This window comes from Poecilia reticulata, chromosome 3 (genome assembly GCF_904066995.2).
Source record: "Poecilia reticulata chromosome 3, P_reticulata-male-v2, whole genome shotgun sequence".
Classification (NCBI taxonomy): Eukaryota; Metazoa; Chordata; class Actinopteri; order Cyprinodontiformes; family Poeciliidae; genus Poecilia; species Poecilia reticulata.
This window is the reverse complement of record NC_088832.1, coordinates 4,744,397-4,771,357: the sequence shown is the minus strand read 5'-3', so window position 1 is coordinate 4,771,357 and position 26,961 is coordinate 4,744,397. Positions and strand designations below refer to the sequence as shown.

The 26,961-nt window shown below is 37.3% G+C and overlaps 1 protein-coding gene and 1 long non-coding RNA gene across 4 annotated transcripts in view; one reads left to right on the top strand and one right to left on the bottom strand.

Annotated features, from left to right (window-relative positions):
* Nucleotides 1-652: 652 nt before the first annotated feature.
* LOC145550992 (uncharacterized) lies at nucleotides 653-3,480 on the bottom strand. The gene is made up of 4 exons (XR_014086755.1): nucleotides 3,190-3,480; nucleotides 2,318-2,473; nucleotides 1,619-1,711; nucleotides 653-901 (listed from the first exon to the last, which is right to left on the bottom strand). It is a non-coding gene; the product is annotated as an uncharacterized LOC145550992 (long non-coding RNA).
* Nucleotides 3,481-10,376: 6,896 nt separating this feature from the next.
* The window catches only part of fah (fumarylacetoacetate hydrolase (fumarylacetoacetase)), a 101,526-nt gene continuing 84,941 nt past the window's right edge, over nucleotides 10,377-26,961 (top strand). For 2 of the 3 annotated variants that reach the window (XM_081604962.1, XM_081604961.1), the window contains exons 1-3: nucleotides 10,378-10,516; nucleotides 16,554-16,664; nucleotides 17,815-17,936. In XM_081604962.1, coding sequence (XP_081461088.1) covers nucleotides 10,436-10,516; nucleotides 16,554-16,664; nucleotides 17,815-17,936 — 314 coding nt within the window. In that variant the 5' untranslated portion in view covers nucleotides 10,378-10,435. Of the gene's footprint in view, nucleotides 10,517-16,553; nucleotides 16,665-17,814; nucleotides 17,937-26,961 lie in introns of all 3 variants that reach the window. The other variant, XR_014086828.1, reaches the window with a different exon arrangement.

Genomic DNA, 26,961 nt, shown 5'->3' with positions numbered 1-26,961 from the left:
TGAATTCAGCAAGGTGGTATTGAAATAGTCCATCTGAAAGTTGCACATTGATGGCTCTCCAGAACAAACCTTGGACATCCCTGTGTGAGCTTGTAGAATCCAGAAGTATTCCTCTGAAAAAATAAGGATTTTTAGATTTACCACAAGTCCTCCTAAAATAAAGGAAATCAACATTCTCAATCCCTAAACTGTTTTTACATAAAATGCAACAACATGTGTGACTGTTTTCAACGTCTTCAATAACAAACTGAAAACAAGCAATAACATCTACATCCTTTCAAACAAGGACGTGGGGTCATGGCTGCAGCATTTAAACCATGTCTGATACTTAAGTTAACTGACATCAGAACAGAATAGTAAACATTAAGCACTGCTTAATCTAAATTGAAAAAAATATATATTAAAAAAACGCTGTGAAAGTGTCTGTGAACAATACTACAGCAGCCTACTAATGCTGTGGCTTTTATATGCACAATGTCCCAAAAGAAATTCAAAAAGTTCAGTCCCTTGAGGTTAAGCTTCCAATACATGGTCCCTCATGTTCAAACAAAGACAGAAAATAATCTATCCTTTAGCACAGGATGCAATTGTCTTCACTGTGAGGTCTGAAGTCCTCCAAACAAATACTGAACTTAGGAGACATCTTGTGTTGGTCAAGTTGCATGAAGATTTTTTGAAACACTTCAAATGTGAAGTGCAGAGGCTTTGGATAAGCCAGGTTAAGGGCATATATCAAACCAAGAAGCAGGGCACATGCTGAGGCAACTGAAGTCAGGTCATGCAATCCCCTAATGCCAATGTCTTCTGGGGATTCTTTTAATCCCTCTCCCTCCTTCCAAATCACAAACACTGCCAGGATGAGTTGTTTGAGTTCCATCTGGGCATCATCCCCACTGCTGCCCTGTAGTGAGATAAATCATATGTTAAACTTGAAGACTGTAACTAATCTCTCAATTGAAAAAGAAAAGCCTTATAAAAACAAGCATCGAGTATAAGTGTATAAGTGTACAGCTTGTGAATTGAAGAGAATCGTTTATGGCATCTGAAATATCCTTGATAAATTTTCCAAGTTCACAGTTGCATTACAAATTGAATAAGTCAAAGGGTGATATTTAATGTTTTTTTAAAAGATAATGCAAGCATGTAACTTTATATGTGTTTGGTCATATTGCAGGCTTTAGCTTAAACAAATTCATAGATTATACATCAAAGCAGAATAGTAATCCAAGCCAATGATCATTTTAGGTTGGAAATCAACACAAAATGCATATTTCTATTGCTTATCAGATATTTTGGAGCTGGTATGAAAATAGCATGACTAAAACATTCTTATTAACTTGTTTTTATTATGTTGGTGAACAGGAAATGAAGTTGATAGTGAAGTTAGATAATGGTCTCTCCCGAATAGCAAAGCACACCACTGCTGGATTTAAGCAGGACATAGCCATGTTAAATTTACAATTCTGACACTAAATCTGCCTGCTGTATTAAAACAGATGTTTACATATAGAAAAGCCAGGCCAGAAATAATTTTAAAATGTAAAAGCAACTGACATTGAATTTTTCAATTTTTCTGAATGGATTAAGATGCAACTTCAAACCTTTAAAAGAAACTTACACATTATTCCTTAATAAGGTCTTCTGGATCCTCTCCAAGAAAGGTGATGAGCCCTTTCAGAACACATTCCCTTCGAATCCCAGTGTCCTCCACCTGGAGAAAAATTATTATCAATATTCCATATCTCTGACAAGATTTCGGATGCAACAGTAATATATTCAAGCTATTCACAACAGCAAAGGACTAACAAATACCATAATGTGCAGCCCACATGTCACCCGGGCTTTAATAGTGCTCTTCAAAATTACGTAAATTCCACCTCTGCCATATTAATGCTTTCAGGTCTCAATTTGTGAGACTAGACTATATTGTTGAGGTTAAGGCTTTTTCTTAGTGCAATCTACTGAAACTAATGAATATCATTTGTTGTTAAAGAGATATCTTGCAGCATAAAACTGATACAAGTCTAACGTTTAAAAAATTTTAATTTTAAAATAAGCTAAAAATAATGTTTCTGGCAAGTTGGACTGAAAGGTGTATTTTATGAAATTCATGAATGAACCACAATACAGACTGACTAAATCCACCAAAAATACATAAGACATTAAAATTGCTTTTCTTTGAGTGATATCAGCTTTACACAAAGTGTATCAAGTATTAATAATTAAAACAAAAAGTCTGAAAGTAACTAGAGACTGTAACTTCTTTGTTTTAAATTAAAAATGGTAAATGTCCCCCAGATATTGATTATATCCATACCTCATCATAGGTTCTCATGATTCCAGCTATTTTTGCACGTGTTGCTCCTCCCTTGGCTTTGATGACTTTAATCAGCTGACTTGAGAGACTGTCCAACTGGGCAAAGAAAGTCTGGTCAAGGGGAAGAGCCATGAGTCTCAGGAACTCCGCATTAATCTGAGAAACAAAATAAAACTTTAGTATGTTATAAAATGACTTAAAAGTAAATACTGACCAATCATTCCAAAATCTAAGTAAAAATCCTCAATCTGCATTACTTGCACTGCAAATGGGGCATTTGAATTTGGTTAAGTAATGACTTAACATGTTTATCAAGACATGGACTGGATGATGTCTTGATAAATGGTTCAGTAAAGCATTCCAGGTCTTGAATCTACACGCGCAACTTAAATATGTGCATGGACATGAATAGCCCCGTCCATAATGCCTGTGATTTAGTTTGTAGTGCTTGAGCAATTCAGATCTTCTGGAAAACACGCTCTCGCAGTCTTTGCATCTCCACATGAAGTGCAACATTAGAAGGATAAGACGGGAACTGTGTTACATGTATGTTGGCAAATCTGAAGGCAAGGAAGATGAAACAAATATGGATGCAGAGTCAATTTTGAGTACTCTCCGAGATGACTGAGCTTCTGACCCCATGTTGAGGGAGAGCTCATCAACCCTTTGGAGGAAATTAATTTCATCTCGTTCTTTGACCATCTATTATTCCTTTTACTTTAAACTCCCTAAATGACGTTATTTATGGAACGTATTTTTGAATTAGTTTAGAGTATGTGTTTTTCATATTATCAATACAATACAGCATATTAACTAATAACTTACTTTTTTTTTTGCTAAATTAGAAGCTTAATGAAGCAAATATGGCTTACCTTCTATGGTCTGATGATGCTTGGTTCCAGGCCTGGAGAGTAGGAAAGAGAAATTAACTCAAAGTTCCTATAAACATGAATTTCTTATTTTATTTTTTGCTTTTCCCTTTTTAAGAGAAATGACATCTTATGGATTATTAGCGAAGTTAGGATATTATGCGTTTTATATCATGTTGTCAGTAAGCAGCGTGACATTTGGAACAAAGGCTTCCCTGACTGCAGCTCCACGATGACGAGCAGAGCGCAGTTGCGTCACATTAAATTAGTTTTGCGTATAACACCAACACCTCCGTAACTGTATGTTAAGCTTACCCATTAAAAACAACCTGTCCAGTAGTTCCTGTTATAAAGTCTGGCCACCACTGCAGTGCATTAGCTGCTCCCACACTTTGACCCAGTCTAGCTTCTGACCGGAACACGCCAGCAGTCCTCGGTCCACATTTCATATTGTTCACTACCTACAAGGCTTCTAGCTATTTAAGTTATTTAGGGTCAAATTAAAAGTATACACCCAAAATAAACATCCATTAACTAACAGAGCAGTTAAGTTCAAACATGCTCCGCCAAATAGCGCAGCTAATTAAAACTAGCAAATGTGTTCAAAGCAAATAACTGATGATACTTCGACGTTAAACACAGTTAACTGTTTCAAATTAAAGGTAGAAAAAGTAATGAATATTATTACACCGTTTAAATAATATTTTGTCATGGTGTGTAGAATACTTGCTGTTTTATTACAATCCGGTGAACAGTCGATGGTCAGAAAATATGGCGGCTGCACACAAGAAGTCAATTTATTACTTCTTTCGCTGAGATGAAGCGATTTTGGCTTCAACTCTATTGAAACATAAGAATTAGACCTGATTCAAGTTTAAACAAGCCAGATATACTGCTTCTCAGCATTTCGACGCTGTCCAACATCTAACTAAACTGAACATTAGCAGTTTAACTTCGTAACCCCAAGAAGTCCATTTATTACTGCTTTCGCTGAGATGAAGCGATTTTGCCTTCAACTCTATTGAAACATAAGAATTAGACCTGATTCCAGTTTAAACCAGCCAGATATACTGCTTCTCAGCATTTCGACGCTGTCCAACATCTAACTAAACTGAACATTAGCTGTTTAACTTCGTAACCCCAAGAAGTCCATTTATTACTGCTTTCGCTGAGATGAAGCGATTTTGCCTTCAACTCTATTGAAACATAAGAATTAGACCTGATTCCAGTTTAAAAAAGCCATATATACTTCTTCTCAGCATTTCGGAGCTGTCCAACATCTAACTAAACTGAAAGTTAACTGTGGAGCTTCGTAAACACAAGAAGTACGTTTATTACTTCCTTCTCTGATATACAGCGATTTTGGCTTCAACTCTATTGAAACATAAGAATTAGACCAGATTCTAGATTTCAACAGCCATTTATAATGCTTCTCAGCATTTCGGAGTTGTCCAACATCTAACTAAACTGAAAATTAACTTTGGAGCGTCACAAACCTAAGAAGTCCATTTTTGAATTCTTTCGCTGAGATAAAGCGATTTTGGCTTCAACTCTATTGAAACATAAGAATTTGACCTGATTCAAGTTTAAACCAGCCAGATATACTGCTTCTCAGCATTTCGACGCTGTCCAACATCTAACTAAACTGAACATTAGCTGATTAACTTCGTAACCCCAAGAAGTCAATTTATTACTTCTATCGCTGAGATGAAGCGATTTTGCCTTCAACTCTATTGAAACATAAGAATTAGACCAGATTCTAGTTTTCAACAGCCAGATATAATGCTTCTCAGCATTTCGACGCTGTCCAACATCTAACTAAACTGAACATTAGCTGTTTAACTTCGTAACCCCAAGAAGTCAATTTATTACTGCTTTCGCTGAGATGAAGCGATTTTGCCTTCAACTCTATTGAAACATAAGAATTAGACCTGATTCAAGTTTAAACCAGCCAGATATACTGCTTCTCAGCATTTTGACGCTGTCCAACATCTAACTAAACTGAACATTAGCTGATTAACTTCGTAACCCCAAGAAGTCCATTTATTACTTTTTTCGCTGAGACAAAGCGATTTTGCCTTCAACTCTATTGAAACATAAGAATTAGACCTGATTCCAGTTTAAAAAAGCCAGATATACTTCTTCTCAGCATTTCGGAGCTGTCCAACATCTAACTAAACTGAAAGTTAACTGTGGAGCTTCGTAAACACAAGAAGTACATTTATTACTTCCTTCTCTGATATACAGCGATTTTGGCTTCAACTCTATTGAAACATAAGAATTAGACCAGATTCTAGATTTCAACAGCCATTTATAATGCTTCTCAGCATTTCGGAGTTGTCCAACATCTAACTAAACTGATAATTAACTGTGGAGCGTCACAAACCTAAGAAGTCCATTTTTGAATTCTTTCGCTGAGATAAAGCGATTTTGGCTTCAACTCTATTGAAACATAAGAATTAGACCTTATTCAAGTTTAAACCGGCCAGATATACTGCTTCTCAGCATTTCGACGCTGTCCAACATCTAACTAAACTGAACATTAGCTGTTTAACTTCGTAACCCCAAGAAGACCATTTATTACTGCTTTCGCTGAGATGAAGCGATTTTGCCTTCAACTCTATTGAAACATAAGAATTAGACCTGATTCCAGTTTAAAACAGCCAGATATACAGCTTCTCAGCATTTCGAAGCTGCCCAACATCTAACTAAACTGAAAATTAACTGTGGAGCTTCGTAAACCCAAGAAGTAGATATATTTTTTCGTTCGCTGCAACAAAGCGATTTTGGCTTCAACTCTATTGAAACATAAGAATTAGACCTGATTCCAGTTTTAAAAAGCCAGATATACTGCTTCTCAGCATTTCGGAGCTGTCCAACATCTAACTAAACTGAAAGTTAACTGTGGAGCTTTGTAAATACAAGAAATACATGTATTACTTCCTTCTCTGAGATAAAGCGATTTTGGCTTCAACTATATTGAAACATAAGAATTAGACCAAATTCTAGTTTTCAAAAGCCAGATATAATGCTTCTCAGCTTTTGGGAGTTGTCCAACATCTAACTAAACTGAGCGTCACAAACCTAAGAAGTCCATTTTTGAATTCTTTCGCTGAGATAAAGCGATTTTGGCTTCAACTCTATTGAAACATAAGAATTAGACCTGATTCAAGTTTAAACCAGCCAGATATACTACTTCTCAGCATTTCGACGCTGTCCAACATCTAATTAAACTGAACATTAGCTGTTTAACTTCGTAACCCCAAAAAGTCCATTTATTACTTCTTTCGCTGAGACAAAGCGATTTTGCCTTCAACTCTATTGAAACATAAGAATTAGACCTGATTCCAGTTTAAAAAAGCCAGATATACCGCTACTGAGCATTTCGAAGCTGCCCAACATCTAACTAAACTGAAAATTAACTGTGGAGCTTTGTAAACCCAAGAAGTCAATATATTTTTTCGTTCGCTGAGACAAAGCGATTTTGGCTTCAACTCTATTGAAACATAAGAATTAGACCTGATTCCAGTTTAAAAAAGCCAGATATACTGCTTCTCAGCATTTCGGAGCTGTCCAACATCTAACTAAACTGAAAGTTAACTGTGGAGCTTCGTAAACACAAGAAGTACATTTATTACTTCCTTCTCTGGGATAAAGCGATTTTGGCTTCAACTCTATTGAAACATAAGAATTAGACCAGATTCTAGATTTCAACAGCCAGATATAATGCTTCTCAGCATTTCGGAGTTGTCCAACATCTAACTAAACTGATAATTAACTGTGGAGCGTCATATAGCTAAGAAGTCCATTTTTGAATTCTTTCGCTGAGATAAAGCGATTTTGGCTTCAACTCTATTGAAACATAAGAATTAGACCTGATTCCAGTTTAAAAAAGCCAGATATACCGCTTCTCAGCATTTCGGAGCTGTCCAACATCTAACTAAACTGAAAATTAACTGTGGAGCTTCGTAAACCCAAGAAGTCAATATATTTTTTCGTTCGCTGAGACAAAGCGATTTTGGCTTCAACTCTATTGAAACATAAGAATTAGACCTGATTCCAGTTTTAAAAAGCCAGACATACTGCTTCTCAGCATTTCGGAGCTGTCCACAATCTAAGTAAACTGAAAATTAACTTTGGAGCGTAATAAACCAAAGAATTCCATTTATTACTTCTTTCGTTGAGATAAAGCGATTTTGGCTTCAACTCTATTTAAAACATAAGAATTAGACCTGATTCCTGTTTAAAACAGCCAGATATACTGCTTTTCAGCATTTCGGAGCTGTCCAACATCTAACTAAATTGGAACTTAACTGTGGAGCTTCGTAAACTCAAGATGCCCATTTATTACTTCTTTCGCTGAGATAAAGCGATTTTGGCTTCAACTCTATTGAAACATAAGAATTAGACCTGATTCCAGTTTAAAAAAGCCAGATATACCGCTTCTCAGCATTTCGGAGCTGTCCAACATCTAACTAAACTGAAAATTAACTGTGGAGCTTCGTAAACCCAAGAAGTCAATATATTTTTTCGTTCGCTGAGACAAAGCAATTTTGGCTTCAACTCTATTGAAACATAAGAATTAGACCTGATTCCAGTTTAAAAAAGCCAGATATACTGCTTCTCAGCATTTTGGAGCTGTCCAACATCTAACTAAACTGAAAGTTAACTGTGGAGCTTCGTAAACACAAGAAGTACATGTATTACTTCTTTCGCTGAGATAAAGCGATTTTGGCTTCAATTCTTTTGAAACATAAGAATTAGACCTGATTCCAGTTTAAAACAGCCAGATATACTGCTTCTCAGCATTTCGGAGCTGTCCAACATCAAACTAAACTGAAAATTAACTGTGGCAGCTTTGTAAAACCACGAAGTCCATTTATTACTTCTTTCGCTGAGATAAAGCGATTTTGGCTTCAATTCTATTGAAACATATAAATTAGACCTGTTTCCAGTTTGAAACAGCCAGATCTATTGCTTCTCAGCATTTCGGAGCTGTCCCACATCTAATCAAGCTAAAAATAAGATGTAGATAAATAGATTTTGGACTCTTGGCTTCTGTTCTCTTCAAACATTAGATTTAGACCTGTTTCCAGTTTGAAACAGCCAGATCTATTGCTTCTCAGCATTTTGGAGCTGTCCAACATCTAATAAGGCACAACAAGTCATTAGTAGAGCAGCTGTTTAAATCAACTACTTAACCACCGCTGTGCTCAGGCGAAAACTTATTAATAATGACATCAAGCGTAACAGCATAATGCAACAGGCTAAATGTTCTGTTTTGGTGTTTTTGCTACTTTTTTGTGTGGGAAATGTTTGTTTTTTGGTGTTGATTCCCCTGATCGGTGATTTCTGCTCTATCTGCTCGTGGAGCTGTTGTCGGTCGGTTGCCATGGCAACGGGTCCACGTAAAGCCGACACACAGAGCGACTAAAGGCAGAATAGAAGTGATGTTTGGTTCTTCACCTGTTTATCAGCTTTATTGTACCTTTATTGTGGCGCACTGTCTGCAGCCGCTGCAATTTCTAAAAGTTAAACAAGCGACAAAAATTGAACTAATCATCAAACTAGGGCTCATACAGCATATTTAAAATAAAACGATTTACCAATATAAGAGAAATTTGCCCCTTCTTGCATCTTGACAGAACTAACAGAAACAAAAGTGTTTATAGATTTGTATCACGGAGAATTTTTCAGTTTTCTCCTCTTTATTTTAAGTCGTATTTAATAGCTATATCTGATTACAAATGATGGCACTATGAATATTTTTGTGACAGATTTCTGCTCATCCTGCTTTGGGATAAAATGGTTTTCTGGACATAACTCAATGAATCACATAGCGACTAATAGGCGCTGTCCAATCCAGTAATACATATCAATTAGCAGGAGTATGAAAGACATAAAAATAATTAACTATACTATATTAAGAAATTATATTTAATCCTAAGTGCTACATGAAGCTCATTTTGAAACAATGCAAGTAAAAAACAATATTTTGCAACAAGTAAATTAAGTCCAATGTTAGGTCTGTGCAAGCTAAACGTGAGAATGAGACATTTTATTTATATATACATTCTGGCATATGCTGCCACCCCTGAAAAAATTTCTGTCCCCCTCTTGCCACCCCATAAATATTTTTCTAGATCCGGCCCTGTTTGTTGTACCACGGTCCTTTGAGAACCATACATGTCTACACAGTTAAATTTGATCAGCTTCAAGAACATTTTGTTTGCCCAAGAAATTGCTTAATTTACTATAAGTAGGAGTATGAGTTTTCACAAGCCATAAGAAACACTTTATCCTTTGTGCATATTTTCTCTCACTGACAAATGACAGTCCTATTGTGTTTCTTTATTTTTCTTAAGCTCATCTGTTGTTTCCCTAGATCATGTCCGCATTTAAATATGCCTGGAAAAATGAGAATTGTGTGTATACCTTGTGTAAGATAAGATTAGCTTATATTAATTCTTAAAAATCTTGGGTTCCAATCTAAAAGAAAAAACTATTAATTTAATTTCAGAGTTTTCACACTTTTGCACCTCAGGATGAAAATTATGTTCCCTCCAAGAACATACTTTTTTGTGTACAACAGATCCTAACCTGGCCATACTGTGTAAATAAAAAAAACTTTTATACAAACTTCTTGTCATTACTTTTCTGCAGCCATTGTATTGATAGACTCCTATGCAAAAACATTGTTCGACATACAGATGATGACGACTACAATATAAACTGACAAATTAGAGTTTGTCAGTGACTGCAACTAGGCTGACTTATTGTCTTGCTGCTGCTTCTATAGATAGATTTCCACAAAGAGAGCCAACTGGCACAACTGTGCTTTTAAGCATTTCTTTTAAACTAATTTACTTTGCTTGACATTGATTTTTTTTTAATCTAAGTGGTGTGCGTGTACTACGCATATTGTTAGCTTTCAGAATTTTCCTCTGTTCAACACCTTTCCTTTATGCTGTGTGTTGTTTTTTTTTGTCCTTGCTGACAACAGAAACTGAACTCCAGTGCTAACAAAGAGGGGGTTTTTCACTTCATTTAAAATTTTGCCTAGTCATTTCAGGACTGTTATGAATTAACCAAGAGGACTTGGAGCAGGGTGGATGCTGTTTGTGGCATATGATTGGCTCCCACACTGGGAGGCGTATCTATCCAAAGTTACTCTTCTGGAAGCACTTAACACTGCTCAGTATTCCAGATAGTCAAAGAAACTGAGTGGCTCAACAGAGACAAGCAGAAGATGTCTTTCATAAGAGTAAATGCAGCTTCTGACTTCTCCTACCAGAATCTTCCATATGGAGTGTTCTCCACATCTGACAATGTAAGTTTGCTTTCAACCTCACTAAATAATTAAAAATTATTTAGTTATTAAATTTAAAATTATTAAATTTAAATTTTAATGCAGGGGTGTTAGAATGCAGTAACTGCAAAAAAGTTACAGTAAAAAGCATCAGATTTTGTCATCTTTGGAAATGCTAAAAGACTTTGATTATAGAAGAAGACCAAAACAAAACTAACCATGCCACCTTAAGAGGTCTAAAAAGCAATAGTTTAAAATTTCCTGGAGAAATTTCCTCAAAATTCATGGAATGTGCTGTCAATTCATTGTCTATACCTTAAGCAGAATCACAGTAGTGCTAATACGTTTTTCCAGTGGTCACTGTGTGAGAGGTGTACACCCTGGGCATGTCTCCAGTCCATCACAGGGCAAAATAGGGCAAACAATCATGCAACACACACTTTTTTTAGAACTGAAATTTTATTAATTTATTACAGAGCAATTGCACAGCCATACATCAGCAATAATTGCAACACTCAGGACAATTTAAACAGACCAGTAAGCCTAACAGCAGGGTCATGCAGATACCATTGGATGGGTGGGTGCTTAACGTTAAAATAATATATCATTGCCATTATGCAGGGTTTCTGCAGATTTCACAAAATCAAAATTTAGACATTTTAAGACCTGTCTATATGTCTGTCTATCTAAAAGCTGCCGGTGTTAACGCGTCAATGCATATGATTAATCTGAAAATGTGAACACATTAATATTGCATAATGCAGATTAATTAAAGGTCCACTATTAAGTAACATTCACTTTTTGCATGTTTCTGTCCTTTCATTTGGGTATTTCGTGCTTCTTGAAACAATAGGAGCGTAATGCTGTCATGGAGGAAAATGAATTTTCAAGCACTATAATTATATTGTATAAACATGACAATTATATTGTATAAATGTGATAATTATATTTTAAAACGAGGTAATTATATTGTACAAGCATCGTATATTGTATAAACATGATAATTTTACTGCATCAATGTGACAATTTCATCCATCCAGAAGGTGGCGGTAGTATGCTTTTAGTGCCAGCACTTATGTCCCTTTAAAACAGGTGTTCTGTTTATCTTTGTACCCCTAAAATCCGTCCTACCTTGTGGTAATGCGCATGCTCGCATCGATGTACTGCTTACTCAGCAGATTTCTTATAAATACGTCCTACCTGTGAAGTTTTGTTTCATGTATTTTATTTCATTGCAGATTACGGTTAATTTTATTTATTTTATACCTGGCTTTCATTAAGCTGCTGTATTACTTCATGTTTTTAGTTTAAATGACAGGCAGCTTGTAAATATATTTATAAATGGCTTTAGTTTGCCTTCTGCCCAGGTGAAAAAAGGTATACTTTAGTATAGTAAATTTTAACATACTTTAGTATACTTTTATCGATGTACTTAAACTGTACTATTTTGGAACAACTAATTAGTATATTTTAGTATACTATACATACTTTTTTGGAACAACTTCCAGTGTACTTAAAGTATACTTTTTAAATATATTTCAGAGCTTTATTATTATATTTTGATATAATTATTATAGTTTGAGTGTAATAATTCTGCCTCAGAATTATATTAAACATATATATATTTAATATACTTCAAATATATTTTAAATATACTATTAATATATTAGTAATGTATTTAAATTACACTTAATTTTTATTTTTGATTTCCTGCTATTGATAATAAACTACAATTTTAATTACTCGTGAATGTCTTTATTCCTATGTACCTATTTTGTAAATGACATGCATAATTACGCTTCAGTACTTACATTGTTTTAGGCTACAATTACATGGAAAGATTAATTACACAAGGTAATTCAAATATTTTGTTTTATTACCGACATTTTAAAATTTTTCACTTTTACTCACAACTTTATGAACTTTACATAAATTATCAGTTTACACATCAAAAGTGGACACATGAACATGAAAATTTAAGTGTGACAATAAAACATGAAAGTGAGGATCAAAATTTTAAAATTTTGTGACACACATTTAATTTCCATCGGTTGTTGTCCCTTTGTGTTGTCGTCTAACTCGGACTAGAACGTCACCAGCTTAAATTTACCAAAATTACTAACTATTGTCAAGGCCCTCTCTACTTTTAAGGCAATATTATGCGAGTAAAAATGGCTAATTTGAACAGCGTCTGTTATCTTCCCTGATTCAAGTTTTTTCTTCGCTTTGTGGCATTTTTTAATTAACTGAAAGTGTGCAATACTGCAACCATCTGGTCTGGAGGATGAACTGGAGCTAATGCCGTTGATTATAAGGTTTTACATCACACATCTGAAAATTGATTGGGTACTTTCTTAAAAATTACATCATGATTATCCTTTTTTTATTGTATGCAATTTTAATAAATAGTAAAAGATTATTAATAAGTTTTCGCCTGAGCACAGCGGTGGATGATTAGTTGATTTAAACAGCTGCTCTACTAATGACTTGGTGTGCGGGTTGACCTGTTTTAGTGCTAACTGAACCAAAACACACCGAAATGCGCAGCACATGTTAAGGTTATCAAAGTCAATAGAAGGCTAGCAAAAATAAGGATAGCATAACTGACCCACTGCTCCCTTTTTCCTCATATTTTCTTTTAAGTTAAAACTTTTTCCTCACCTGTTAAATCTGAAGCCCTTGTTATCTAATTCATAGGGTTGAATTAACCGCTAAATATTGCGTCCATTTTTCAGATTCTTTGCGTGACTGTGGTATTTTCCTGACCACCATGATGACAGCAATGGCGCATGTGTGGTGAACGATAAGTCACGTAATGTCCAGTCCAGTAATTTATATCCATCCATAGAAATGCTGCTGCCTCGCGCTCTGTCCTTCTCTCGCACTTCCCGCTACTCAGCTGTAGGTGTCAGGTTGCATTGTGTTGCATTCAATGTTGTCGGAAAAAAGAGATTCATGCGCTTAATGTCCGATTTCCCATAACTATTTATTGAATTCATAGTCGCCAGCTGGGGTGGCAACAGGGGTGGCAAGGCTCTCATTTGGGGTGGCAACTGCCACCCACTGCCACCCCAGTAGATCCGCCCCTGGTCTGTATTTATATGGATATCACACACTTTTACAAGGGCAGTCTCCGTGCTGTGGTGAACACGAAAACCAGACTAGAATGAGTCAAAGCGGTTGGTTATTGTTAGGAAGCTATTTAATTATTTAAGCACAGCTTTTTCAACAACTTTGCTGATGAATGGGAGGTTGGAGATCGGCCTGTAATTCTGCAGTATAGAGATTTGTCCAGATTGTTATTTTTTATAATGGAATAAACTTTCCAATTTCTGGTACCTGGCTGATTGAACTTCCCAAGTTGAATCAGCTCTGCCTGGTACAAAAAACTGGTTACCCCACACTGGACTGAACAGAGACAAACAATTTGGCTCATTTAAAAATTTTTTTTTACTTCTCTCCATACTTTTATCATATTTTTAAGATATGGGTTCTTAGTCTGTTTCAGAAGATTTATTATTGAATTTGAATATAAATATGAAGAGTCAATTTTAAATCCTTTCCATGTCAGTCCAATGTGGAGAATGATTACTGTAATAAAACATCATAGATATCAACTGCACAACATAGTAATACAAGTGAAAATTTGGGTACTTCAAGCCTCCACGGTCATAAGGGGAGGTACAGTAAGGACAAACAGATTCTTGACTTCCTGTTGTTCCATAAGAAATGCACCATCTTCTTCTTTATTTGTGAAAAGAATTCAGGAGGAGGCGGAAGAGCAACATTCTGAAATATATAGAGTAACTTTATATTTATTCTTCCAATCATAGATATTGGTAGTGGCATCCATTTTTCAAATGAATTATCAACTTCATTTATTATGAGTGTAATTGGTAGCAGCTACCTGTTTCAAGATCTGAAGAAATGTGTATTTCTAAATATTTAAACTGAGTCACTATTTTAAACTGCAATACATCTGAACTTGGGCTAATTCTTTCATTTGTATTTAACAACAGAATCAAAGATTTGGTTTTGTTTAATTTGTATATAGATATCTCACTAAATAATTAAACTATTTCCAAAATTATTTGTATTGATTGACTTAATTTTGATTTGAATAAGATCACGTCATCTGTGAACAAGGAGATCCTGTGTTTTGTAGGTCCAACAGTGATTCCACTAAGATGAGCCCTGTGTGCAGTCTCTATTGATCTTTATTGGCTTAGATATATTTCTGTTATTATTTCAGCTGAAGGATTATTGTATAATATTTTGACCTATTTTACAAAATTGTTTCCACAGTCGAATTTTTCCATAAACTCAAAAAGATATACCCAGTGAACCCTATTGAACGCCTTTTCAGCATCTAATAAAAGAGCAGAATCTGAGGTACCTTTATTATAATGAATTACTGTATGCTTAATACTCACCTCACGTTATGCCACCCCAGTAGATCCGTCCCTGTTATCAACTGAGACTGAGAGGGGAGTCTCAGTTCTGCCCTTTCAGTACTAGGGCGGTACTGAGGCCAACTAACACAGCCTGCAACAAATTTGTCAACTTCTTTGAAGATATTTTTTTTAAATCAGAGGGTTAATCTGCACATCCACACTAAATAAAGTACCAGCACAAACATAACAAATGTGGAAAAATTACTCTATTTCAACTACTGAAATATAAGCCTAGAAAAAAAATATAAGTCAATTAAGTTCAAGTTCCTGCTGTCTGCATATCCTACCCACACATTTCTTTAAAAAGTCCTCCCTGCCATTACAAATGATCTGATCCGAATAGTAATCATTCTCATCAGGTGTTTTTTCCTCACTCTTGAAAAACATTGTCAAGTCAAGCCACTGATATAAACGAATAATCTGAACAAATCACTGCTGCATAATTACAGGCTGATCTCCAACCTCAAATTTATCAACAAAAGTATTGAAAAGGCTGTGTTTAAACAGTTAAATGTCTTCATAATGATAACCAACTGCTTTGACGTGTTTCAGTCTAGTTTCCTGGCTCACTACAGCACTCAGACTGCCTTCGTCAAAGTGTTCAATGATATCCACATAAATACAGAGTGTGGAAGTACCATAGTGCTGGTTCTGTTTGACCTCAGCACAGCATTTGACACTGTTGATCACTGGAACGACTGGAGAGTTGGGTCGGACCCTGCGGTCCAGTACTCAACTGGTTTGAATCTTACATAAAGAACAGGGATTTCTTTGTTTCATTAGGAAACAAATGTGGGGGACCTCAAGGCCCCATATTATAACCTTTTTTTCTCAGGTTATAAGAGGAAATAAGATTAGCTACCATAACTACGCAGATGACACACAGCTCTACATAACATCACCACGTGACTCAGAACGTATCCAAGCACCGAACAAATGCCTTAGAACAGATAAACTTCCCAAAACTGTCTTCAGTTGAACAGAAACAAAACTTAAGTTATTCTGGGACCTAAAGAAAAATGCTCTGGAGTCAACTTCAGTTATTACAACTAAAAACAGGCCTGAAATATGTGTGTAGCGATGGACTCTGAACCTTGAGAGTCACATAAAGAGTTTTAAAGTTTTAAAAGTTCTTCCACTGGCTAACTGTAGCTCAGAAAATAGGTTTTAAATACTGTTGTTAGTTTATAAATCACTGAAATGCTTAGCACCACAACGCATTAAAGATCTGCTGTTATTGTAACAACCTTCCAGACATCTGAGGTCTTCTGCTCTGCATCCAGAACAAAACATGGAGAAGCAGCATTCAGCTTCTATGCACCACAAATCTGGAACAAAGTTGCAGATAACTGCAAACATTGAGTGCCTTTAAATCTAGACCAAAAACACCACACCTGTTTGGAGTTGCTTTTGAAACATAATCAATGAAACATTAATAAACAATCTGATATTTAATGACAGCAAAATGTAATGTTTCAATTGACTGTGTTCTATGACTTTGTATTTTTGTGCTTTCATAATATGAAGCACTTTGAAATGCCTTGTTGCGGAACTGTGCTATACAAATAAAATTTGATTTGCTTTCTATTTTTTCTATTCACCAGCCCAGACATCGCATTGGTGTTGCAATTGGAGACCAAATCCTTGACCTCGGTGTGATAAGCTCTCTGTTTATTGGACCTGTAATGTCCAAACACCGTGATGTCTTTGATCAGGTAAAGTTTATTATTTTTAGACTTGGTTTACACTGCTAGCTACAACCTTCAATTAATCAGCCACATGAAAGAACTAGCAACTTCATACATTCATCTTACTACTCATTACTACAATTCAATGTTCAGAGATCATTTACAGTATCTCTGAATATTTTATCTGTGGCTATGATATTTTTATGGAACAACCATTGCAAAATGTAATTTCAGTATAATTTGAAAGGCCTTCATCACCTGGTTCTGTTTGCACTAGATTTTTATGCTATACAAGTTAAGAGCTGATAAGTGAACTGCAGAATGAGACCCTGCCAATATTCATTTGCATGACAAAGCAGTCCAGATAAAATAACCATATAAAACTTTTGTGATCTTAATGGTCCTAGCATCTGAATTAATTCAAACCCAATACTGTTTAAATTGGATAAAGTAGCAGAAATGTTCATTTGAGACAAGTATAGTTTATGAAAGATCAGCAAAGCACCACTGACAGTTTATAAGTTTCATCCATCCATCCATTTTCTTTACACCCTTGTCTCTTAGTGGGGTCGGGAGGGTTGCTGGTGCCTATCTCCAGCTAACGTTCCGGGCGAGAGGCAGGGTACACCCTAGACTGGTTGCCAGTCTGTTGCAGGGCAACACAGAGACAAACAGGACAAACAACCATACACACACACTCACACCTAGGGACAATCTGGAGAGAGGCCAATTAACCTGACAGTCATGTTTTTGGACTGTGGGAGGAAACCAGAGTACCTGAAGAAAACCCACGCATGCACAGAGAGAACATGCAAACTCCATGCAGAAAGACCGGGGCCAGGAATTGAACCCAGAACCTTCTTGCTGCAAGGCAACAGCTCTACCAACTGCGCCACTGTGCAGCCCAGTTTATCAGTTTAAAATTGAAATTTACTATTCCTAATCCACCCGACCCCTTTAGGGATAAGGGTGTATAGAAAATGGATGGATGGATGGATGGATGGATGGATGGATGGATGGATGGATGGATGGATGGATGGATGGATGGATGGATGGATGGATGGATGGATGGATGGATGGATGGATGGATGGATGGATGGATGGATGGATGGATGGATGGATGGATGGATGGATGGATGGATATTCCTAATGTTTTACTCTGTTCTGTTTTTTCAAGCCTACACTAAATGCTTTCATGAGTCTTGGTTATGAAGCCTGGAGTGAGGTGCGGAGGACGCTGCAAAATCTGCTGTCACACAATGAGAGTACTCTGAGAGATAATGTCAGCCTTCGGAGCAGGTCAGTCTGAATGCAATCTGTCTTTGTTGATTTACTGTATTTCTAGCAGGTTCCAAATGGTAGAAAGAATGGTACACAGACACGAGAGGCAGAAGTCTGGTCACTGCACGTTTAATGCACCCTTTAAAAAGGCAACAAAAGGCACAAAGGACATAGCAGCAGCTCCTAACACAGAAATCTTCCCACATAGCACAGACCAATCATCTCAACTGTAGCATTCATACATATAAAAATAATAAAATAAAAATTAATTGGATGAAAATCCAAATTAGTATGACATTAATTAATATAATATAATTAGGCTCAGTTCAGTACCAGACTGATAATATACACTAATTTCACAAAAAGATTAAAAGAAAAAAATTACATGTATTTTATATATATATATATATATATATATATATATATATATATATATATATATATATATATATATATATATATATACAGTGAAAGTAGTTTTAAATCCATCCACCCTTGTCTCTTAGTGAGGTTGGGAGGGTTGCTGGTGCCTCTCTCCAGCTAACGTTCCGGGCGAGACCAGTCTGTCGCACGGCAACACAGGACAAACAGCCATGCACACACACACCTAGGGAGAATTTAGAGACCAATTAACCTGACGGTGATGTCTATGGACTGTGGGAGGAAGCCAGAGAAACCGGAGAGAACCTACCATGCACAGGGAGAACATTCAAACTCCATGCAGAAAGACCCAGGCCGGGAATCGAACCCAGAACTTTCTTGCTGCAAGGCAACAGCTCTACCAACTGCGCAGCCATATAACCATTGATTTTATCTTTTAAACTGGTTATATTCATCCTGTGTCCAGACAGAGGGATAATCAGTAGGCCTAGCATCATGACCTGACTGTTCTGAAGATCCTGCAGCTTCCACTTCGTCTTCCTAACATGGCGCCTCCTCACCCTGACTCTCATACTGATGGGAGGAACCACAGAGCTCTGTTAAGGTAAAGCTCATCTTCTGAAGTTGGGATATTTTTTCTCCAACAGGTTTCAGAGGAATCACCTCAAACCAGACGTTGGACTGGATTTTATTTCAATGTCATTTGTGAATGTTAGAGCCTCATTTTCAACAGTGGAGCTATAAAAGTTGAAAAAGGTTATCATTTTGGAGAAAATCTCAACATCAATATTTCCACTAAATAAGAGGCAAAAATAGAAAAATTGTTTGATAGAGGAAAAGCCTCTCAGACTCTGAGCTCAAAGCGAGATGCCAGAGAGCAATAAAACTATTATTTTTGAATTAGACAATTTAATTTCACATAATTATCACAGTAGAAGCAATTTGTTTGTTAAATACTTAATGAAACATATTTACCGTGTTTGATGTTTGCTGTAAATGACATAGTTGCAGACGAACGAGATAATAAGTCCAAGTTTGTCGTTTATTGAATGTTCAGCAATTACAGCGGCTGTGATGCGCCACAGCAAAGGTAAACAAAGGTAAAATAACGTGAACAGGTGATCAACTCTAAACCACTTGCATCTTTATATATATATACATATATACAGGGGTGAAAGTAACGGGATACGGCAGGGTACTGCCGTACCCCTAAAAGATTTAGCGGGGGTACGCAGTGCCTGCAAGACAGAGGAGCGGCTGTAAAAAAATCAGTGAGTTCACTGTGCAGCCGCGACTGTGCCCACTGGTGCCCCTTTTCCACCGGCCCGCCCGGCTCGGCTCCGCTCGCTTTCCTTGTGTTTCCACCAGCCTTTTCAACGGGGCTGGCGCTGCTTTTTTGGGTCCTGCTTCAGAGCAGGGTCAGCAGGGCCAGCCCTGGTTTGGTAGGTGACGCAAGCTTCGCTGCTGTTCACTGATTGGCCGAAGGTGTGAGGTCAGAAGAGCGAGTCGAAGAGAGAAGAAAAATGAAGGCGCAACTTTGAAACTCGCTGCAACACGGAAGTGATGGAAGATACAAACAAGCCATGAACTAAAAGATGCCGGCTTCGGATTTCAATATTCAGCGGCAGCTCGATGGAGCTGTAAGGAATGAGTCGCTTTTGTCACCGTAGTGGAGAGAATGGAAAGCCTCGTTAGCCGCTTCGGAGCGACGCAGCCCCTCGGTGAACACCGGCTCAGACGCAGCTAATGCCGCTGCTGCTCTCCAGCCAGGTGAGCAGTTTGTAGATATATCTGTCTGGTTGTTACTACATTTAAGGTTGCATAAATACAGCCATGGACGACATTTAAAACACAAAGCCTGCTGTATTTTTATTGCTCAAACACAACATGCGCATTTTCTGAAGACACTCAGTTGCACATTAGTTATAAATGACTCAATATTGTTCAGCATGTTACCGTCATTTGTTTATCTTTGTGTGAATCTACGTGCTTGGATTGTTTCTCATTTTTCTGTTGCATCTGAGTTTCCCCCATTGTGAGATAATAAAACATGTCATATGACATCCTATTGTAAAATGGCTAGATATCAGTTCTCTAATCAAATTGTTATGAATTATTAATTGTAGAATGAACAATAAGCCTGAAGAAAATGATAGTGGTATTTTATCCATGGCTGTATGCCTGCATAGGTCTAAAACTTAGAAGTAATTGGATTTTGTCTTTAATTTACACAACTACTCCAGTTATTTAATTCTGGCTGGATGGTAAAAAAAAAAAAGAAAAAGTGTTGTATCTATATATATAGTAACATTAAATAATTCCTTATGTGTATGTAACGTCCACATTAGTAACTCTGTTATTTATCTACATTTATGTGCTATAAGCTATAACATCTAATTACTTTTCCCAGGGAGCAGAAGATGAGGAACAATGTCTGACATGATGGAGAACCATCAGAACACCTGGATCTCCTTCAGGAGGAAGCAGCTACCAGCTGAGATGGCAGAGCTCCATGGAGAATTGAGACAAACAAAAGAAAAATAAAAGTTGTTGTGTCTCAGTGAACAAAGTCTCTTTATTTCTGCTCACTCCACACATTATTGTACTTACTGTAGTTTATATCAAGGTCCTAATACAATCCTCCCAAAATGTGAGGAGCTTTAGCCAGAGTGAAAATAACATTATATAAATATTTCATTTAACTTAATGAGGGAAGAAGGGAGCGGGAGATCGACATGCGGATTGGGGCAGCGTCTGCTGTGAAGCGGGCGCTGTACCGGTCCGTCGTGGTGAAGAGAGAGCTGAGCCAAAAAGCGAAGCTCTCGATTTACCGGTCGATCTACGTTCCCACCCTCATCTATGGTCATGAGCTTTGGGTCATGACCGAAAGAACGAGATCATGGGTACAAGCGGCCGAAATGGGCTTCCTTTGCAGGGTGGCTGGGCTCTCCCTTAGAGATAGGGTGAGAAGCTCGGTCATCCGGGAGGGACTCAGAGTAGAGCCGCTGCTCCTCCACGTCGAGAGGAGCCAGTTGAGGTGGCTCGGGCATCTGGTAAGGATGCCTCCTGGACGCCTCCCTGGTGAGGTGTTCCGGGCACGTCCCACCGGGAGGAGGCCTCGGGGAAGACCCAGGACACGCTGGAGGGATTACGTCTCTCGGCTGGCCTGGGAACGCCTTGGGATTCCCCCGGAGGAGTTGGAAGAAGTGGCTGGGGAGAGGGAAGTGTGGGCCTCCCTTCTGAAGCTGATGCCCCCGCGACCCGACCCCGGATAAGCGGAAGAAAATGGATGGATGGATGGATGGATGGATGGATGGATGGATGGATGGATGGATGGATGGATGGATGGATGGATGGATGGATGGATGGATGGATGGATGGATGGATGGATGGATGGATGGATGGATGGATGGATGGATGGATGTTAACAAGAACCCAAAATACAAATCATGTTTGTTAGTTTATACATAATCATTCTATTCACTCACTGTTTAGCTGTCTTCCTGCAGAATCTTCAATGTAAGAAAGTGAGAAAATGTGTCCAAAACCTGTAACCTTAATTAGTGATAATTAACACCGAGTTTAGACTTATTGAAAAGTTAAAAACAACAGATTGTTAATGCACTTCAACTCCGTAAGAACATCAGACACTTTTTGATGAAACATCAGAAATGTTTCATCAGCATATTGAGCTCATGTGATTCCTGCTCCACAAAGGTGGAGGTCTCTGGACATCCTGAAGGTAAACACTGGAAGACGAACACTGATGAGATCCTACAACCCAAAGGCTGCACGAAGAACCACAATGGTCTGCGGCGGCAGTTTGCCAACATGAAAACACATTGGAATATATTATGAATTAATTCTGACAATTTTAAATTATTTGCAATACCCTGACTAACATTAGCTCATGTATATTCGGCGCTATTACAAGTTTTATCGTAGTTTAATACAAAAATCATCGTTAGCTTACCTGAACCGTCTGAGCCGCCTGCTTTCCTCCCGCTGCAAGGCGGAGATCAGCTCCTCCTCACCACATCGCAGCTTATCACATTTTCTTGAATTCTCAGAAAAATGCAATCAGGCTATAAAAAAATTAGCTCAGCTCTCTCTTCTTCTTTTATATCAGAAAAACAACAACTTGCATTAGGTCGCATGTAACGAAGCACAGCACAGAGCCTGGAGGCGGGGTGCTAAATTAACTAATCAACCACCGCTGTGTTCATGAGAGGCTTATTAATGATTGCAAAATAAATATTAAGCCTGCAAAGCTGTTACTGTAATGAACTAAATGTTTTAAGAGTAAAAAGGTGCAAGTGGTTTTGAGTTGATCACTTGTTCGGGTTGTTTTACCTTTGTTTACCCTTTGTCTTGGCACATCACAGCCGCGGTAGTTTTCAATAAACGACTAACTTGGACTAATTACCTCATTCTTTGTGAGTATACTCATATACAACAAACATCAACAACGGTAAATAGGTTTCATTAAGTATTTAACAAACAAATGGTTTCTACCGCGATAATTATGTGAAATTAAATTAATTGTCTAATATAAAAAAAATTGTTTGGTGCTGTTGGGCTCAGAGTCTGAGAGGCTTTTCCTCTATCAAACAATTTTTCTATTTTTGCCTCTTATTTAGTGGAAATATTGATGTTGAGATTTTCTCCAAAATGATAACCCTTTTCAACTTTTATAGCTCCACTGTTGAAAATGAGGCTCTAACATTCACAAATGACATTGAAATAAAATCCAGTCCAACGTCTGGTTTGAGGTGATTCCTCTGAAACCTGTTGGAGAAAAAATATCCCAACTTCAGAAGATGAGCTTTAACTTAACAGAGCTCTGTGGTTCCTCCTGTCAATATGAGAGTCAGGATGAGGAGGCCCCATGTTAGGAAGAGAAGTGGAAGCTGCAGGACCTTCAGAACAAACAGGTCATGATGCTGGGCTACTGATTATCCCACTGTCTGGACACAGGATCAATAGAACCAGTTTAAAGCTATAATGAATGGTTATATGCCAGACATGGAAAACTGAGATGCACTCCAAGCCATGATGTTCAGAATTTAGGTCTCATGGCATCTCAAGGTGTCAACATTGCAGCCAGTGGAATGAGGAAAATACAGCTTTATTATGTAGCAATTCAAGAGCTACCCAGGTTTTATTGCTTCACTAAAACAATTAATCAGCACAGAAACTCCAAAGCACACAAAGATATATATATATATATATATATATATATATATATATATATATATATATATAGGGAGAGAGAGAGAGAGAGAGAGAGAGAATAGGGACAAAACAGGTCCTATGGATAAAGTACAAAATTTGAATAAAATATACATAAAATGTAACTTTTTAAAATATCTGACTAAACTAACCTGGGTCATCTGAGCACAACAATGTATGTTTTCCTGGTGTTTGCTGAATATTTTTTTATTTTAAACATTGTAGTAGGTGCATGGTGTCTGTAAAAGCCCTTGTCCTGGTGCAGAACTCAATACATTATCATAGTTTAAAAGAATTAAAAGAATTATATTTAGTTATCATAATACATTATTTTATAAGTATTCAAACAACTAACTTCATAAGTATCAATGAATGCAATTAAAAGTCATTTAATGTATTTTCAAATTCAATTGAAATTGTGTCCTCAGTTTTTGTCAACTCCGTCAGACATAAAAAAAAGTTAAGAAAAAATCTGGCATTATTGAGGAACACCAGAAATTCTGAGGACCCCATGACCACTTACTTTCTCTTCCTGTGCTTGGGGGGGCTAAGCAGCTCTGGTAAGTTTATACTACTCGTCACAACCATGAAGTGTCAACACCATAAGTAACATTTTTCAAAATTTAAATTTTGATGAAATTCTGTTCAATAAATGCTTAATATTGGTATGTTTTAAGGATCTAAAGGAACTGATGAGCTACAATATGGCCTCCTTCAGAATATCATTATATAAATGAAGTTAGCATGGCGTTTTGTCAACTCCGTCAGACGTCAACTCCATCAGATTTTTTAACTGACGGTGTTGACTCTCTTAGTGATGGTGTTGACAAATGTCACTTAAGTGTGCAGTTAATTAATTTTACTGTATTTTACATAAATGACAGCACTTCACATGCATCAAGTATTTCTTTTTAAACATGTTTCTGATTATTTTCAGCAACTTGTACAATTTAATAGTTTAAATTTAATACAATTTTATTAGTCCTATAAAATTATTAAGATGTAGTTTATTTTGAAAGGGAAGGGTATGTTTATCCCATGACAATCAATGTGCTGATTATAATTGCCTGTATTTCAGGCTACAATGGCCAGAGAAAAGCTATCAGTGGAGGAGCGCAAGAGAAGGAACAGGGAGTATCAGAAAAGAAGGAGAGAAAAAATTAATAGCCAGCCTGAGCTGAAGGAAGAGTTTTTAAGAAAGGAAAGGAAAAGATGGAGACAGAGAGTGGAAGGGGGAAAAATAAAACATATCACTGATTTGGGTGAAAGAGATAAGAGACATAAGAGAAGACTTTGGAAGGAAAACCAGAAGGAGTCAAGAGAACGCAGAAAAAGAGCAAAGGAAGGCCAGAAAAGTGTAGATACCCCACCGTAGAGTCCTGTAGATTTAAATTTTGAAGAACCAAGGAGCAGTAGGCAGCGTGCAGCAGGGAAAGGGAAAGATCTAGAATGAGGAAAAGGCATTCAAGACAGGTCAAAGAACTAAAAGACAAAATTCACAAGTTATCAAAAGAGAGAAGCACTCTAAAAAAGTGACTTGTACGCATAAAAGAGAGACAGACGTAAAAAAACAAAAGACTCCCCTCAGAGTAAGACCAAAAAGTTGCTTCAAGGGAGCAAACTAAGGAATCCATTAATCAAAAGATCATTAGTTTTCCACCATGCCTTGACTGCAGAGTTGAAAAGCAATGCCCATCATATTCCCAGAAGAAGCAAACTTGTAACAAAAGCAAGCACGCACAACTTTCTTTGTCTGGTAGAATTCTCAAGAAATACCGGCAGTAGCCTCTTGAACCCGATGATACCCGATGAAGTATCATCGGGTTCAAGAGTTTGGCTTGACTTACAAAACACTGAGAGAAAAGTGCAAAAACAAAGGAAGCCTAGTTTTCTCCAGCGCATTTCCCGGAGTGTGCACATGTTTTTGGAAAACAATTCCAGGGTGACGACTGACAAGCAAGACACCATCACCAGAAATAAAATAAAACGTCAACGAATGATTCTAACTAATACTATGCAAAACCTTCATGGTGTATTTCTCCAACAAAACCCAAATATTAAGCTTAGTTACTCATTCTGTGCCTTGTGTCCTTTCCACATCACAGCTATCAGAGCCTCAGATCGAAAAACCTGTCTGTGTCAGCACCATGAGAATGCCATGTTGATGCTTGAGGTCTTGAAATCATTCAATGCTGTGGCAACCAGCAACCTTGAAGAAAGTTTCAAACTTATCTGCTGTTGGTCTATCCACTATCCACTTTTGGTCTGATGGTCCAAGCAAACAATATAAAAATAAAAAGAACTTCTTTCTCCTCTGTGTTGTCCCGCAATGTCTGGGATTTAAGAAAGCTACATGGAATTTCTTCCCAACATCACATGGCAAGGGCGCTCCAGATGGCATTGGGGCGACGGTGAAGAGATGTGCTGACAATATTGTGCTGAGAGGTCAGGATATCATAGATGGCAAATTATTCTTTGACATGGTGTTCAACAGCTTAAGTGGTGTCAAGCTGCAATTTGTGACAAATGAAGATTTTCAGTCTAATGACTCTCTCCTCCTGCAAACCCTGAAATCAATTCCAGGAACAAGAAACATTCACCAAGTGCTAGCTCAGGGGAATGTCATCCATTGTAGGTTCCTTTCATGTTTTTGCGGAGAGCCACAGATTTGCAAGTGCTTCAGTCCCACCATTCATTCTTTTGGCGACGCAACACAGGACCCAGATGTCCATGAAAGTTCAACCACTGCTAAAGTTCAGAATCCTCTGGAAATGCTGATGGAGGAAATGGAGAAGGAGCCCAGCAAGACATCTAAAGGAACAACAACCACCATAGGTCCTAGTGATGTCCTAAGTGAAGACTGGCTTGTTGTGATGTATGATGGAAAGTGGTGGCTGGCTAAAGCCTTACAAATTGACAAAGAGCACGAAGACGTACAAGTGGAATTTTTTCAACCTCATGGACCAACTCTAACTAAGCTTCAAGCAAAAACAAGGTCGTCGGGATGTCTGCTTTGTGCCATTTTCGGATGTCCTAGTTAGGCTGAGAAAACCATCCTCACCAGTCCGCACAAGCAGCACCAGGGGTGTATACCACATTTCACCAGCTGTTATGGATTTTATTGAAGGAGAATATGTGACACGTCTATTGCCTGGGGATTAAATATACTGACTTTTAAGTGATTTAGAAAGATATAAATTAGTTCACAATATATTTGAGAGTTCTGTCTTGTATATTTTTGTTTATATTCATCTTCTACATTTTGATTGAAAATCATCCTGGTTGATGACTTTAGTGACAAAGGTACGTTCTCAAAAATTTAGACGTTCCTTGAAATCTAAATATGGTTATTTCACATTTTTTTCTTCATGTCTTCATATTCTACAACATTTCAGCATTTAATTTTTCTTATGTGTAATTTCAAGTTAAG